At 39.2% G+C, this 15,625-nt stretch overlaps 2 protein-coding genes across 2 annotated transcripts; one reads left to right on the forward strand and one right to left on the reverse strand.

The window, feature by feature from the left end:
* Window positions 1-499: 499 nt before the first annotated feature.
* lrwd1 (leucine rich repeats and WD repeat domain containing 1) lies at window positions 500-12,226 on the reverse strand. The gene is made up of 16 exons (XM_005809876.2): window positions 12,028-12,226; window positions 11,441-11,527; window positions 10,631-10,865; window positions 9,715-9,834; window positions 8,641-8,787; window positions 8,480-8,572; window positions 8,020-8,391; window positions 7,577-7,691; window positions 7,374-7,471; window positions 6,179-6,389; window positions 5,114-5,186; window positions 3,744-3,887; window positions 3,541-3,644; window positions 3,173-3,334; window positions 2,477-2,586; window positions 500-1,076 (listed from the first exon to the last, which is right to left on the reverse strand). Exons 2-16 carry the CDS (start codon window positions 11,518-11,520, stop codon window positions 915-917), a joined length of 2,226 nt encoding a protein of 741 aa, XP_005809933.1. The 5' UTR covers window positions 11,521-11,527; window positions 12,028-12,226; the 3' UTR covers window positions 500-914.
* Window positions 12,227-12,816: 590 nt separating this feature from the next.
* On the forward strand, window positions 12,817-14,885 carry alkbh4 (alkB homolog 4, lysine demethylase). Its single transcript, XM_023341972.1, has 3 exons — window positions 12,817-12,969; window positions 13,870-14,061; window positions 14,148-14,885. The coding sequence occupies exons 1-3, from the start codon at window positions 12,850-12,852 to the stop codon at window positions 14,667-14,669; spliced, it is 834 nt and encodes a 277-aa protein (XP_023197740.1). The 5' UTR covers window positions 12,817-12,849; the 3' UTR covers window positions 14,670-14,885.
* Window positions 14,886-15,625: the final 740 nt, after the last annotated feature.

Consider the following 15,625-nt stretch of genomic DNA (forward strand, 5'->3'; position numbering starts at 1 on the left):
ACATTGTTACTTCAATCTTGTTCTCACTGAAGTTGAGGAAATCTGAAGCCGTCCAGGCTTCAACTTCGATAAGACACAGAAACAATGGTTTTAATGAAGCAGAAAAAATATTCTTCAGCTGATGGTATATCTTAGTGTCATCAGCATATGACCAAAAATAAATAAATTTTCCAAAAATTAAACTTAAAGCTGCACTGTGTAGCTTTTATAATAATAATTTTAAAAAATCAATAATCAAGCTCCTCTTCCTTCTCCCAGTACTAACTAGAAACAACTAGATCAGATCCAGGAGGAGGGTCTTAGCGCTGTCAATCATGCACTGTCGATCCCCCTCCTTCCCACATTTTCTTCTCCCCATCAGTAAAGCTTATCATGAATGCTAAGGATAGTTAACATTTCTTCTGATGGCAATAGTAGCACCAGGAGGAGCTCACACAAACTAAACCTTCATGTTGTAATTGCAAAGTCACCAGAAACAAAAATGCAAAAATCCAAGCAATTCTCAAAGAGTAACGTGTTTTAATGGTCAATTTTGGACAACAGTTGAGTCACAGATAGTTTCTGCAAACATTTTTAAATCTCAATCTGTGTGTTTTAGTTTGACCGAACAAGGCATACAAATAATAGCAGGTAAAAACTATAAAACTGCTATTAAAAATCAAGCTGATATTGTCTTCCAGAGAGCAAATCTGTAACTGTATTAGATGTTCTGAATATGGGGAGCAGCATGCCAACTTCCTGAAGGCATTAAAGAAGAAGAGGAAGGATGAAGATCTTTGCAGTCTGGATAAAATGTTGATGTTCCAACAGATCACTGATTCATTTTTTTGGAAGAAAATGTCAACACCTGGTACTTCCACCTCTTTTCAGACAGAAGAAAACCTGCTTGAAAGTTGTTGTTAATGAGGTACATTTCAAGTTCCTCGGGACAACACCTCACTCTTCCATATGACCGCCAAGTTCTTATCAGTGAGCGCCACCAGGTAGTGAAGCTCTGGGTCCATCGCCACACTGTTGATGGAGGGGCCCTCAATCCGGCCCAGGCCTTTCCTCACCGGGGTCGGCCATTCTAGCACCTGGAGAAACAAGAAAACGCATTGGAGCAAATGGAATATCCTAAAATTATTTATTTATTCTTCACGTTATTTCTTCTTTTGAAATAAATAAAAATGTTAAAATTGTCTGATGTCAAATATTTGCATTTTCTTAGACACTTATGGAATTCAATGACTGAGTCCACTAATACCAAGAGGTGCATCTTAATTTAGAATACCATCAAAGCTTCATTTATTTTACTAATTCAGTTAAGAAAATGAACCTTATTATAAACAGACCAATGCCACAAAGAGGGATATATTTAAAGTGTTTATTTTTCTTACTTTTAATTACAGCTCATGAAAACTCATGCCTACTTCAAGCAGTCAGATGTTTATATTCATGGTCATTTTGGCAAAATTAGCAACAGAGTTAGCAATACTCAACAACCATAAAACTGACAACATGAACAAAATTTTGTCTGTCCCAAAAAAAATCACTTCCTGAAACCGAATAGTTAGGTGTGCAGTAACAAATTTGACTGACTGAGGGCGATATACCATGTTGTGGAACATGTTGGGTGTCAACATGATTGAAACTAGCGCTTCAGCATTAGCTTATGCTAATACCACGTTAGCATTAGCGGAACTAAAATTTATGATTGGTGCTTTAGGGTTAGCACAACTAACTTTTTCGTTAGCGGTGCCAACCCCTCTCGGTGTAAAACTGAGTGGGAGGAAAAAGTGCAGTAGAAAACAGTGCAAAAGCAAAAGGGAAAACTGCAGTAAAGCTAACTGAAGAGTTCAGGGGCAGATTCACAATGTTTGGAGTGCGGCCAAAGATAAAGACTGGTTACAGCTGTTAATTCTCACTTAGGATCAGGAGAAAAAGAACTGGACTTTTGCTCAGTGGTCCAAAGTCCTGTTTTCAGATGACAGTGAAGTTTGCATTTCATGAGCATCCCAGTAAAACAACAGACTGACCCCCTCCATGCTAAGCTACATTGTGACAGTAATTCTTACAAAAGGAGCCCAGACCAAATATTGACTTCATATACCGTAAAAATAACTGGACAAACTGTTCAGTAGGTCCATATTTGTTATTATTAATCAGTTTTTTTAGGTTATGGGTTGTAATCTGAGCAACCCAAAATGTGAATAACCATCTGTTTTAGCACACAACGTTTAGCAGTCGACAGATGCCTGCAGAAGGTTTGTTTACATCCTGCTTGTTTACTAGATGAGATCTTCCACCATCTGGCTCCAGTTCAGCCCAGCCACCATCTTCTCAGATTTCTGCCACAAGCTTGCATAGCATATCGTTACTTTAAGCACCAACTGTTCAAACCAAAGCGATGTTTATCCTCCTGACTCTTCTACTGTAGTCTATCAAGGTCGGCAGAGAGAGAAAAAAGGAAAAAAATGGAGTAGAAATGAAATACCTCAGTGGGTGGAATGGTTTTCCCTATCTGACCGCTGTTCTTCTGGAGGTTGGTGACGTGATAAGTCCATATTCGTCCCTTGTCGTCACCACAAACTATGTAGGCCCGTCCTGAAGACGACACATGCAGGAAGTTAGTGCTTCTGCTACAAACAAACAGCCAGGAACATTCAGCAGCCGGCCCCAAACATCCAGCCAACCGAATAAATCAGGAATGTCAAACTCCAGTCCTCGAGGGCTGATGTTCTCTAACTGTACATGACAGAAGGTTCTACAGGTTCTACAGCGTCCTGCTAATGATTGCATTATGTGACATCGGACCTGAAGGGCTGGAGACACCTGAGATGTGGTTTCTGAAGACCCTTGCCAAAACATTTACAGTTGCACATTAAAAACAATCCAACCAATTATAAAACAAATGGATAAAGACACTCGGTGGCAAAGAGAGGGCAGGTACTGCTTTATTTAGGGTTCCAACACAGTTATTATGTTAAAATTACATTTTTGGACAAACCAAAGTATGGATGGCTGGATGGGTATAAATCTTTGAGAAAAAGCCTGAGGCCAACAGAACCATTATCTTCAGCCTTTGTTTTCCTCTCCAGATCTGAACTCTGATCAGATCCTGGAGTTTTCCAGTCGGTAGGAACCCCGGAGCGTCTAGACGGGTCATCCGGCCAGGTCCAGCAGAACTCACCTGGGCAGGTGTTCAGAGACAGGTACGGAACGTCGGTGACGGCCCACTGCAGCTCAGCCAAAACCACGGCGCACACCGACCCGCTCCTCTTGTCCGGCCGCTGACTCCTGGTGCCACTCCAGCTCCACAGGTAAATGGACCCGTGGGTGTGGCTCTTGGAGGCTGGTGTAGCGCCCCCCACGGGCAGCAAAAAGAAACAAGGGAAGTTTGTGTTTTAAACTCAGAACCTCAAACCACCAGGATAAAATTGAACAATAAACACTATTAAACCATTTATAGTTGTCTAAGAATTAATTACTTACATCTTACAGCACCATCATGTGGTCTTTAACCAGAACTACATCTGATAATGAAGAAATCTAACTTACCCACTACATCATCAGTGAGAAAACTCAACCCATCAATAGTGTGGTAGTTGTGTTGTTTGTCCTCCATCTTATAAACGGGGAAAGTTATTTCCATTTTGTTTGACCTTATAAGAAAAACCCAACAACAATCAGTGCTGGCTGGTCATCATGGAGCTTTGCAACGCGTTTCCTGATTAATCCTAGAACCTCTAAAGTTCCTTCACCTCTTCGTGGTGCTGTTGGCTCCCAGCTGTGTGTTGTAGCAGAGCAGGCCGTCCTCGCAGGCCGTCAGCAGGTGTGTGTCGGGGGAGGACGGGGGCAGGCAGATGTGCAGAGGAGTGGTGCCGACCTCCAACGTCAGCAGCTGACTGCAGGGAGGACGAGAAGGGAGTTCAAGAAAAGCCCTTAAAAACATCTGGACTGGTTCGGATCGTTCCACAGTTTAAATTCAGTTCAAATCATTTTATTTATTAAGTGAAATTAACTCAATCATCCAAGTATTTTCAAACAGTCGCTCTGAGAAGAATGAACCTCCAGTAGCAGTTAGACCTCCAACGAATCTAATGAGGCCTCTGACTGAAGATTGTTGCTGTATGACAGCCTCAGACGATATTCCACAGCAACTTGTCCTGGATGACACCATCGGTTATTGTCAAGCTCTGCTAATCCACCTCATTTGCTTTTGCAGTTCTTCTTTAAATCTCTGTATGGCTGTACACTTAGGGAGATGTTGGAGTAGGGGATATGATCTTTTTCCCATCCTGATGGATGAGAAAGGATCTCTAATCTGTGGATCTGGAAAAATTTGCTACAACCTACCAAGATTTCATCAGCAGCTGTGTTTCTGTCCAACTCTGATGTGAATTTTGAGCGAAGAAAAAAAAAAAGAAGGAAATTTGTCATGTTTCCATCTTCCAGTTCAGAGCGATTCAAACAGGCCACACTAAGCAAAATTTCTTCAAATGTTAAAAGTATGAATGGCTGTAAACTGGCATACACCTCAGAAAGATGGAGACTCCTCGCCTCTGTGTGCTGGAGGTTTTGTGCCTCTGGTAAGGTACAGACCCACAGGTAGATGGGAGCGTTCATTGTATCGGAGTTTACTCTGCAAATGTGTTTCCATCTCATCTTTACTGCATTAACTCCTTTTTCGGAACAGCCTAAAACCACATCAAACTTTTTTTGTGAAACTGGGGGAAGTTATTCCAAATTTTACCATTTCCATCAAGATTTTCTAACGCGATACTTCAAAATGCGCATAAAAAACTGATGGAAACACGGTTTCAGCCATGTTTCAAGGACAGAAGGGTTAATTTGGTTTGATTTTCTTGCCATTCTGTGTTTTTTCTCTGGGTTTGTTTCAAACTGCAGACAGGAAGTCTTTCTTCTTGCCAGTCTTCCATAAAAAGCCAGCATGCATAAAAGCGCATGACTAACAGTTACCGCGTTGACAAATGTGGATCAAATGCATGATGTTCCGTTTCCTCTTCCAACACTGCTTTATGTTGATCCGTCACATAAAATCCCGATGAAACCTGAGAAAGTTCCGGAGAAATGATTTTGGGTTAAAAGAACTTCATTCAGTCAAACTTACACAACTTTGAAGTTGAAATGCTTGTCCACTCCTCCGATATCCCACATGATTATTTTGTTGTCGTAGGAGCCGGCTGTAAGAAAACACAGGCTGAAGTTGGTAAAAGACAAAAATAAATAAAGAGGAACCAAACTGAATGAGGCAGAGCGCTGTTGACAGCAGAGATGTGTGTAAAATGTACAAAGATCTGAATGGTGAGGCTAGAATGAGCATTTATATAAAAATCTGATAAACTCAAGGGAAAAATAAAGTCAAATCCCTGCAAAATTAAGAAGACAACTAAACAAGGCAGGAATGATTTAAAACAGTTGTGTTCAAACTTTTTTAACTACTGGTGGCCCACAACATTCATTAAATGAAAAAATGTGTTTATTGTGATGGGTTTTTTTTTTTATTTTGATTGCACCCACTCAACAATAAACATTTTTTAAAATAAAATCTGAATATTAAAAAAGATCCAAAAATAAAAAGGGGCTTCAGATGGGCTTCAAAAGGGCCTTAATTGAAGAAAAATTGACAATTTCCCATTTTTTGGAAATTCTTGACTTGTGGTGAGGAGCCGAACAAAATAATTTCAAGAGCCACAAATGGTCCCCATGAAAGACTTCAGACACCCTTGATTTAAAATGTGCTGTTTATTTATTCTATTCAAGTTTATTTAATCAAGGACAGCTCAGTAAAAAATGTTACATGATAAAACCAAGCAGCTCTTATTTTGTACGAAGGGTTCCTGGCTAATTTGCAAATCCAGCAAAATTAGAAATTAAGGATTCCCATCTCACACACCCACACACACACGTGCTGAATTACGGTAACTATTAGTAAAAAATCCACGAGATGCACAACCGAGGAGATGCATATCAGCTATTTTTAACTCACCTTGGAATTTTTAATTCACCTGGGAATTAAAACGTCTAACTCTATGATGATGAAGAGGTGGATGTTAAAACCGTGTCGGATGTTCAAGCCTGACAGTCTGGATAATCACTTTCCTATTTAAACCTTTTGTCCTGCTGATTTCATTTTCTTTTGGTTTGAAATGACATCTGGTCAGTAAAAACTCACTGAAGAGGAAGTTCCCCTGCCGGTGGCTGAAGCGGAGCACCGACAGCGACTTCCGGCTGGCTCTGAACTCGCCGTACGCCATGTTGTTCCTGGGGTGGATCAACTTGACGAGTCCTCTCTTTCCGCCGGCGGCGAGGACACTGCAGGGCTGAGACGGAGCGCTGCCACCTCTGGACATCAACACAGTGGTCCAGGCCAGGGAGAAGAACTCCTGTCGTCAGGGGTAACAAGCATGAAGATAATTTACAGTTTTTTTTATTAATTTTTTTATTTTTTAATTAGGTTAGAGTTGGACAAATACATCAGTAACAATATTTATTGCGATAGACACATGATCAGTATCACTATATAATATGTCTTGATAGGAAATTCAGTACAATCATTTCACTGAACTCCAATCCAGAACCACACAGCACTGTGGGGGATGAAGGCAGAGGAAAGGATTTAGCCGCTCAACCTCTCCTGGCCACCTAAGTGAGTTTGGTGGTATCAACTAGCTCACTCACTCCTTGGTTACCTAGCAACAACCTGCAGGGTAACAAGCAGTTTCAAGTTCCTCTCAGCTTTGGTTACCTAGTAACAACCTGTTGAGTAACTTGCGCAGCAGCAGTTTAAGGTTTTGCCTCTGTGCCTCAGAACTGCTTAAAAAACTAAACAATGGAGTGAAATGAAAACTGTGGATAAAACAGAAAGGTTTGGCAGTATTTCAGATATTTAATCAATAATTATCGATATTGACAGATAAGAAACGCTTATATCGTGAATATTTTCAGCCATATCCTCCAGCCCTGATATTGTTACAGACTTAATTTTCTTACAATGGAAAATGTTAATTATTCGTCTTTTTACGACCAGATTTTTATAAGTAGAGTCATGTCTATCCAGAGCCTTTTTCTGAAAAGCCCACTTTGCTGCAGCAAATTTTTTTAACTCAGTTAAAATTAGGAAGAGCTTTGAAAGAAATTCTTTCAAAACTCCTGCTTTTATAACTGAGAAAAAGGTCGTTCAACCAAGTCCTAAAGAATTTGAAAATGGCACTTTTAATATGGCAAATGTGGAAAATTGTATTTTTCTTTTGGAAGTTTGTTGATCTACAATGAACAAAATCCAAAAATAAAATAAATTAAATTTTGACTCGACAATTTTGGCCCGTGCTACAAAACGTTTGGACACCCCTGCTGTAAATAAAACGTACCTCTCCTGGAACTTTGTACTTCTTCATCACCTTCCCCGTTTCACAGTCGATCACGCAGACCGAGTCTCCTCCACATGTTGCCACCAATCGGCTTCCTGCTGTCGAAGTAGGAGAGGTGAATTCAGTCGCTCCATTTTTAATATTTTAAGCTCTCATACCCCGTTTAATCTAGAAAAATATCAGGGAAAAAGAAGAGGCGGTACCACTGGACTCTGACTGCGGCTGGAAGGCGCAGGCCCACAGCTGGGTGGAGACGTCGTCTGGGCTGTCCTGCTTACTGTGGCACTGCAGAGCATGTAGTGGCTTCAGAGAGACTGGCTGCAGGAGGAGAAAAGAGCAGAAATCAGAAACGTTCAAACACGGAGGAAACAAAAAATTCACAACTTGAAGCTGCAACTGAACTTTGGCTTTGTAATAAAATAAACATCAACAGGTTAACTATCTTTGCATTCAGCACCAAGATGTCACTCTGACCACACTGACCCCCTACTGTGGGATATGGTGGTGGCAGCATCATAATACGGGGATGTATATCTTCAGCAGGGACTGGGAAACTGGTCGGAGTTCATGGAAAAACCTATAGTTTATCATGTTGTACTTCAACAAAAAAAAAACACAGAGTGGAGCGTCTCTGTTCTTATATTACCTTTGTTTTGTTGCAAGCCTTTATGATGGGCAGCACATGAACGTTTCTGTGAGGCTGTGCAGCCTTCGCTTCCTCTCTGCTCAGGTTTACTTTCTGCTCCGCCTCTTTGACCTCTTTGGCCTTGGCTCTCCTCCTGGGCGTCTCTGCCCTCGTCTCTGCCTTGTTGGGGGTTGAGGGACCCCAGTTCGGCTTCTGGGGACTCATCCTGCTCTGGGTGCCTGTCAGTGGTTTGAGGCGGGGGCTGGATTTGCGAGGACTGCTTTCAGCGGGTGATTCAGGGAGGTCGGCACGCAGCTTTTTGCGGGGTGTCAGGCTGATGAAGGCGTCTGCTGCTGCGTCCACCTGTTTCCTCTTAGGGGGTGCAGATACATCCTGAGGTAAACAAACCCAATATGAAGTTTGAAACGCAGCATTAAAGCAGCTAGATCCGATAAAGAACGAGTATTGATGCAGTTCTTACGGTGTCGTCGTTGTTCTCAGTTTGAGCTTCATCATCCGAGTCCTCCTTCGGTTCCGCCAGAGAGCGCAGATACTCCTTAGCCAGAATTTCCACCTGCAGATCCCAACATGCGGTAAAATGACCATCATGGCTGCAGAAAGTGTTTACCTTTCAGAACTTACCCTCCATTTGGTGAAATCAGCCACGGAACTGGGGCCGAATTTAACTTGCTTACGAGCGGCGCTCACAAACTTCTCTTCGAGGGAAGACAGCTTCTCAGCAGAGACGGGATCCGGGAGACTGAAGCTCCTCTCCCAAACAGCAATCATCTAAAAAGAGTCAAAAGCAAAACGTAGTGCAAAAGGAACCAGACTGCAGACGCACATGGGCACAACGATTACTGCTGTAGACCGGTTGTTAGTGTTTCTCCATTAGCAACAGTTCACTTCTACTCAACTCCACACAGTTTGGCTTGTTTATGGAGGAATTTTACTGCCAAAAGTTAAGAGCTTTCATTTACAATTACATAGCATGATTTCATATCTTTGCACTCAAAACTTCTGCTCTTTTTTTTAGACCTTTGTTTTCATGCGCACAAACGTTTTCTCTGCACCAATCACAGCTGTTTAAGATGACATCGGCAGATATGTATTTATTTTGCAATTACACCAATTTCTCTGGTGCTTTTGAGTTTTAACAATATATGTGTTTGTTCCCAATTTAAAGGTTAGGGACAATCTGTTGTATGAAATTATTTTACATGAAGTTACTGTCCCATTATGTACAATTATTGTTTTCTTTTTGTGACTCTGTCATTTTCTTCACATTATTATTTGAATTATTCATGCTTCCCCAGGCTAATCTTCTGTTGTTATGTGAACACTTTTGTGTCTTGTTGTTGTTCATTGTTAGGAATAAAGTTTTTGAAAAATAAAATACAGCTTAAACTTTGATCAGTCACCACTGTGAGTTTTTAAAAGTGACGGGTTTGATTTTTGCTCTCGTGAATGTCCAGTTAGAAAACCGCTAAATTGACAAAAACAAATGATTATTCTTTTATAAACATGTCATTACTTCCTGACAATTGCAACAATAAGATAAAGTTATTTTACTTTTTTTTTTTTTTACATAGGGTCTAATTGGTTGTGGTAGATTTCCCCATCTACTAAATGAAGTCATCATCATTTAAAAACAGAAGCAATAGGTTTCATTTATGTCAATGGATATTTCCCTTCATTAATGCGTCATTTTCATACCCTGGTCCTCAGGTTGTCGCTGTAAACGTATCTCAAACGGTTGGCAGTGGCAGTGACATCCTTGCTGTTGTAAATCCGCAGATTGGGCAGCAACACAAACAGCTTGTAATTATCACTCACCTGAAACACAAGAGCAAGCAAAATTAAGACAAAGCTGGCCAACCTTACACACAACAAGATCATATTTTATTTCTTTAAAATCAAATTTCTAACTGTTTATTTATAGTTTCCCTCAGCAGCGTAAGCGTTAATTAAAATCTAAATCAGGGATGCACAACGTGTCTGCATGAATATCCGTGTCGGCCATTTCAACATGACGTTGACAACCAATGTTTATTTTCATCCTGTTATCATTACGTATTGGGCATATATATTACAGAAGTAAATTATGCTCATGGAGAGGCCCGGTCAGTCTCCACACAAACTGAAGTTTTCAGTTACCCAGAAACAAAAAGGATTGAGAAGGTCTCTGGGTCCAAATCCCTCCTAAGATCTGGGGAAATCTGCTGATCAACAAAGGTTTTGAATACATTTTGAAACTGAAAATAAATTAAACAAAAGTCATTTAAAAGTGAAAAAATATTGAAACAAAGAAAAAAGCAATAAAAAAAAATCTAATAATGTTTGACCTGAAAACAGAAATTCAAACATTTTAGAAACTATTTTTCAGATTCAAGGTTTTTTTTTTTAATTTTTATTTCAGTTTAAAAAAAATTTTCCCCAGTTTCAAACATTTTAGCACATTTTATGGCCCCAATTTCGGTCCATATTTTTCTCTTAGTTTCAAGTAATTTTCTGCTGGGTTATAAAGTACTAAATGATCTCAATGACGTGCTAAATCATTTGTAACTTTTATATGCCTTTCCGTTACATTACAGAACCAAAGAAAATCCTTTGAACGTGACAGAAAGCTTACAGTGATATAAAGGTTGTCGTCCATCTTGAGCTCTTCCAGAGCCCTGAGGGACTTCAGGGTGGTGACGTCCTCCATCTGGTTATCGCTCAGGTCCAGGTACCGGAGCGCAGGCAGCTCCAAACACTTAGGGAACTCTTGCAGCCTGTTTCCAGACAGATCCCAACGCTCCAGCGACCTCAGGCGTGACAGCAGCTTCACAGGAAGGTCCTCAAGCTTCAGCGCCATCTTAGACAGACTGAGAAAAATCTGATACGTTTAAATTGGTGTTTCCACAGGGATATAGACTCTACAATGTTGCATATGTCCGTTTTACTTTACTTGACTAGAGTTACATCCTGTATTCCTTCAACATGTACGTGCAAACGGCGCTTAGAGTTTAGTAGAGGCCAGTTAGTTTTTCCACGTGCGTGTATATCTTGCAATAAAAGAAGTGGACCCAAAACAAAGCCGTGGGGTACCCCACATGTAGCAGTTTATTCATACACTGAAGTCTCTGATAGAAAAAGGAAGACGCTCCACAGCTACAGTTTTGAAGGAACATTAGAGATGCTAAAATGAGGGACTAAAGTTGCAGAGAATCAGCGTGTTGCTCTTTAGGTTCCTCCATGATTGTTTCTTTTACTAGCAATAAAAGTTCCCATGTTTCAAACTGTGCTGCACTCAGAGGGTACAATAAGTAGGTCTGCAAGTCAATGAATAACATTGAGATTCTTTGAGTGCAGCTTCACTTTGTATCTAAATATCTGGATAAAGCGAGGACACAGTGGTAAATTAATAGAAGAACATGCAAAAATTGAAAATGTTACTCACTTCAGAGTTTCGATCTGTTCCAACTTGTTGGTTTTTGGAGACCCTTTCTCCAATAGAAGCTTCTCTGTAATTTTCTCCATCGTTAATCTACAGGAACAGTTAGATTTTGGAAATAAAGACAGACAGATTTAAAGAATAGGCTTGAAATAGTGTCTGCTTCTAGATTTCTATTTGCATAAATAGTTTAATCTATAGTTAAAGAAAAGAGATCATGTGTATATATATATATATATATATAACAACAACAATGGACTGATAGAGCTTTAATGTTTCACCGAAGATTCCAGGATTAAATAGTAATATTAGACTTTCATCAACATTGCGCTACCTTTGAGATTAATACAGTTAAGAGCAGAAAAGTACAGTGGTTAAATTTAAAGGCCTGGTTGGTAAGTATTTTACAAATACCAACCAATACCATTTAACCGCGTTGGAAACGCAAACTGCTCAGTTTCTTTCCTAATTTAACATTAATAACGACCCCAATAAACCTGTAGTTATGCTTCATGCTTCTGTCTCTTATAAAGAAATTCCAGGATAACAAATGTCTTAATAATTTCCAAAGATTTATAGATTAATTTACTTACCAAAGCTCACTCAGCTTCTGCAACACTCCACACCACTCCGGAAACTGAGTTTCCCGGGGACACTGCGTCTACATCCGGTGGGCGTGGCCCCTGATGTATTTTTTTTTTCCACCCTGTATTTTGACTGAAAGGAATGTGAAGAATTCACCACAAACTGCATTTCGGTAAATGTGTGACCAAGGTAAATACAACAAGGTAAATACTATTTCTGCTTCTTGTTGAAAATAAAATAAAAATCTTATTTGTTACTCATATTTACCCCCAATCTTTCAAAGTTTTCTCGTTCAAAATAGTAAAACAAAATATCACGGGATCCAAAATTCTACCAATGATTGATTTCCTATTAATTATTAATTCATTTCCTAATTGCATGTTCATTGCATAAAATGTGTGTCCCGTTACTCTTAATTTTTTTAAAATGCCTTTCCCCTTTTCCCTAAACTCTTAATGCAAAATTGATTTAAGTCAAAACATTGAACGTGAGAGTTAATTATATTTATTTAAATCTTAAATTACTTAATCTCTTAAAGTCAAAGAAAAAAATATTTGTTTTAATTATGCTCCTAAATTTCTTTGGGAGGGTAATTTAATTTAATTTAATTTAATTTAATTTAATTTAATTTAATTTAATTTAATTTAATTTAATTTAATTTAATTTAATTTAATTTAATTTAATTTAATTTAATTTAATTCTTTTAACTTTTGAAACATACAGTCAATAGGGGGCGCGTTCTGTTTTGCTGTGGCTCGTGAGTTCCTAATAAAAAAAGAAGAAGAAGAAGAAGAAGAAGAAGAAGAAGAAGAAGAAGAAGCACCAGAACAATGATGGCGCCTGATATCAACAATGATGGTGTTTCTTTATGCGGCTGTAAAGGCATCCGACGATGTCTCCTATGTGAAAAGTACAAAGGGAAAACTCAGGCAGAGACGAGGGAGCCGGAGGTACAAACATATCAACCATAATGTACCTTATTCTAATAAATGCACAGTATTGACAAGTTACGGAAGCCTTCTCAGGACATAGCGTCATTAATCAAAATGTTTACTGTACCAAAACGTGTGCGTAATCTCTTTTTTTATGTTACTAATGTCCCGCGTGTCTCACTTTCTGAATACAAACAGAATGTTGCTAATAGGTTTAATTAAATCAATGAATCCCATGATAAGTGAAAACAAACTCGGCGATTTCATTTGCATGATTGATGAGTTGCTCTCTCTTTCTCCCGGACTGACAAAAGTCTTCAATGTGGCGCTTTCTGATGGACAATTTTGTTTAGAGTCTTCCTAATTCATTTTATTTTGTCGTTTCTGTTGTTTTGTTTATTTGTTTTGGATATTTAAAATGTCTTCAGGCTCCAATGTTAAATGTTCGTCAGAAATGAAAGTATATTGACCTTTGAGAGAGCGAACTTACATTATTATTCCATTACCAAAATGGTCCCAAACAACATTGTCGTTTATTGCTGTAACTTCTGGGACAATTTATTGTCCAGCAAAATGTGTTATTGTGACAAGTCTAGTAAAAAGGTTCAAGGTTTTAACTATGTCTTTGGAATTTTTTATTTGTTGCAAAATAATATTCACTTTTTAAACTCTGCTGAGATTGACATGATCGTTATATAACCATAGTTTATATAGTTACACTCTAGTTTTAGTAATAAATGTGTAGTTAATAGTGGACGGGGATGTGAGCATTGTAACTTCTTCACTCACTGGCAGAAATGTTCATGTAACTATACTGAATTAATTTAAAGCCGACAAATAAAAATAGATTTAAAAGTCGTCCTTTGGTAAAGGAGGAAAGGCAGCAGCTTTAACTTTATTGTTTTGTGTTTTGGGAAGGAGACTGTGCACCATTTCCTCTATGATGCTAAAACAAAACTCGCTGTCTGCAAAGATGGAGAAGGTGCATCTTTTTCTTTTCCTGGTGTCTTCCTATGGGAGAACTTCATATCTGAGGAAGAGGAGAAGGAGCTGATTGGCTCCATGGACCAGGATGTTTGGAATCCGTCACAGTCTGGTCGAAGGAAACAGGTTACACTCCATCTTTCCTAGCCCCAAAATCTATGAACCACTGTTGATTTGTCAATGAAGCCAATCAAACTGTTGTATGTTTGTAGGACTATGGTCCCAAGGTGAACTTCAAGAAAAAGAAAGTGCGTCTGGCAGACTTCAAAGGACTCCCTACTTTGAGCCAGAAACTGGTGCTGCGGATGCAACAGGAGCCAAACCTGCAGGGCTTCCAACCGGTGGAGCAGTGCAACCTGGACTACCACCCTCAGCGAGGCTCCGCCATCGATCCGCACCTGGACGACTCGTGGCTGTGGGGGGAAAGGCTTGTCACGGTCAACATGCTCTCGGACACCGTGCTCACCATGTCTCTGGAGGAGGGCGTGCCAGAGCGCGGACTGGTGGGGGTGACACGCGTGGCCGTAAGGCTTCCCAGGAGGTGTTTGGTGGCGCTGTACGGGGAGGCCAGGCACAGATGGAAACACGCCATTCAGAGAGAGGACATTCAGGAGCGCAGAGTCTGCAGCACCTATAGAGAGCTGTCCGCAGAGTTCCTGCCTGCAGGGCGGCAGGCGGAGCTGGGAGCCAAGCTGCTCAATATCGCTTTGACGTTCAGAGGAACTCCGGTATAAACGCATCAGACGTCTGAAGTGTCCTTAACTGAAGTGAATGCTTGTAGTCTTTTGCGCAACCATTTACCAAAACAAGGCAAAACAGCTCTAATATTCCAAAGACTGTTGTGAAGCAATGTTTTATGTGTTGTTGTTTTTTTTCTAATTCAAACTTTCACAACAGTTTATCCAAGTCTTTGCGCCTGTATTCTGAAAATAAAGCATTTTCTTTCTGTTTGTTGTTTATGATGACGATGATGGAGAAAAACTCTTTCAAATTGCTGCAAATTGTTTTATTTCTACACCTTCCACCAGATGGCGACAGAGTGCACGTTTAATCTTCATAGTGGAGAACGAAGTAATTTTCTTAATTTCTGTAAGACATCAATAGAATAAACCATTATATAGTTTACATTAGATTCTTATCTACCAGAATAAATTAACATTTATCAGATGAGTATCAAACCTTATTTGTAAATGTTGATCTTGTATTATGTAATATGAAATATTTTGTCATTTTTATAAGTACCTACTCATTTATAAAGTGATAAAATATTTTTAATATTTTTATTAATAAATGTGTTACGTAGAATAAAAGAGCATCAATTTTACTTAAAATTTACTATATACCATAATAAATTGTGATATATAACACAATGAAATATAAAAAATTGTATTTGTAATTTCAGTATTTTAACTTTTTCATACAAGGAATTTAAATATAAAATATGTATATTAAATTGCTTTTTAATCAAATTAATATAATGAAAAGATGACCGACAAGTCAACAAAATATTTAAATATTTTTTTTATAAATTGGATGTTCAATCTTCAGAGAGTTTCAAAGTAAACAGAAGGCTTCTTGCCCGGATCAAGGTTTTAGCAGACCTGCAGTAACAACACCGATTGTTAAATACAAGTGTTCCACAGGGATGTGTTATTTCTAATACATTTAAATGCTCACTCTTATGCAGCCC

The sequence above is a fragment of the Xiphophorus maculatus genome, chromosome 11 (assembly GCF_002775205.1).
Source record: "Xiphophorus maculatus strain JP 163 A chromosome 11, X_maculatus-5.0-male, whole genome shotgun sequence".
NCBI lineage: Eukaryota > Metazoa > Chordata > Actinopteri > Cyprinodontiformes > Poeciliidae > Xiphophorus > Xiphophorus maculatus.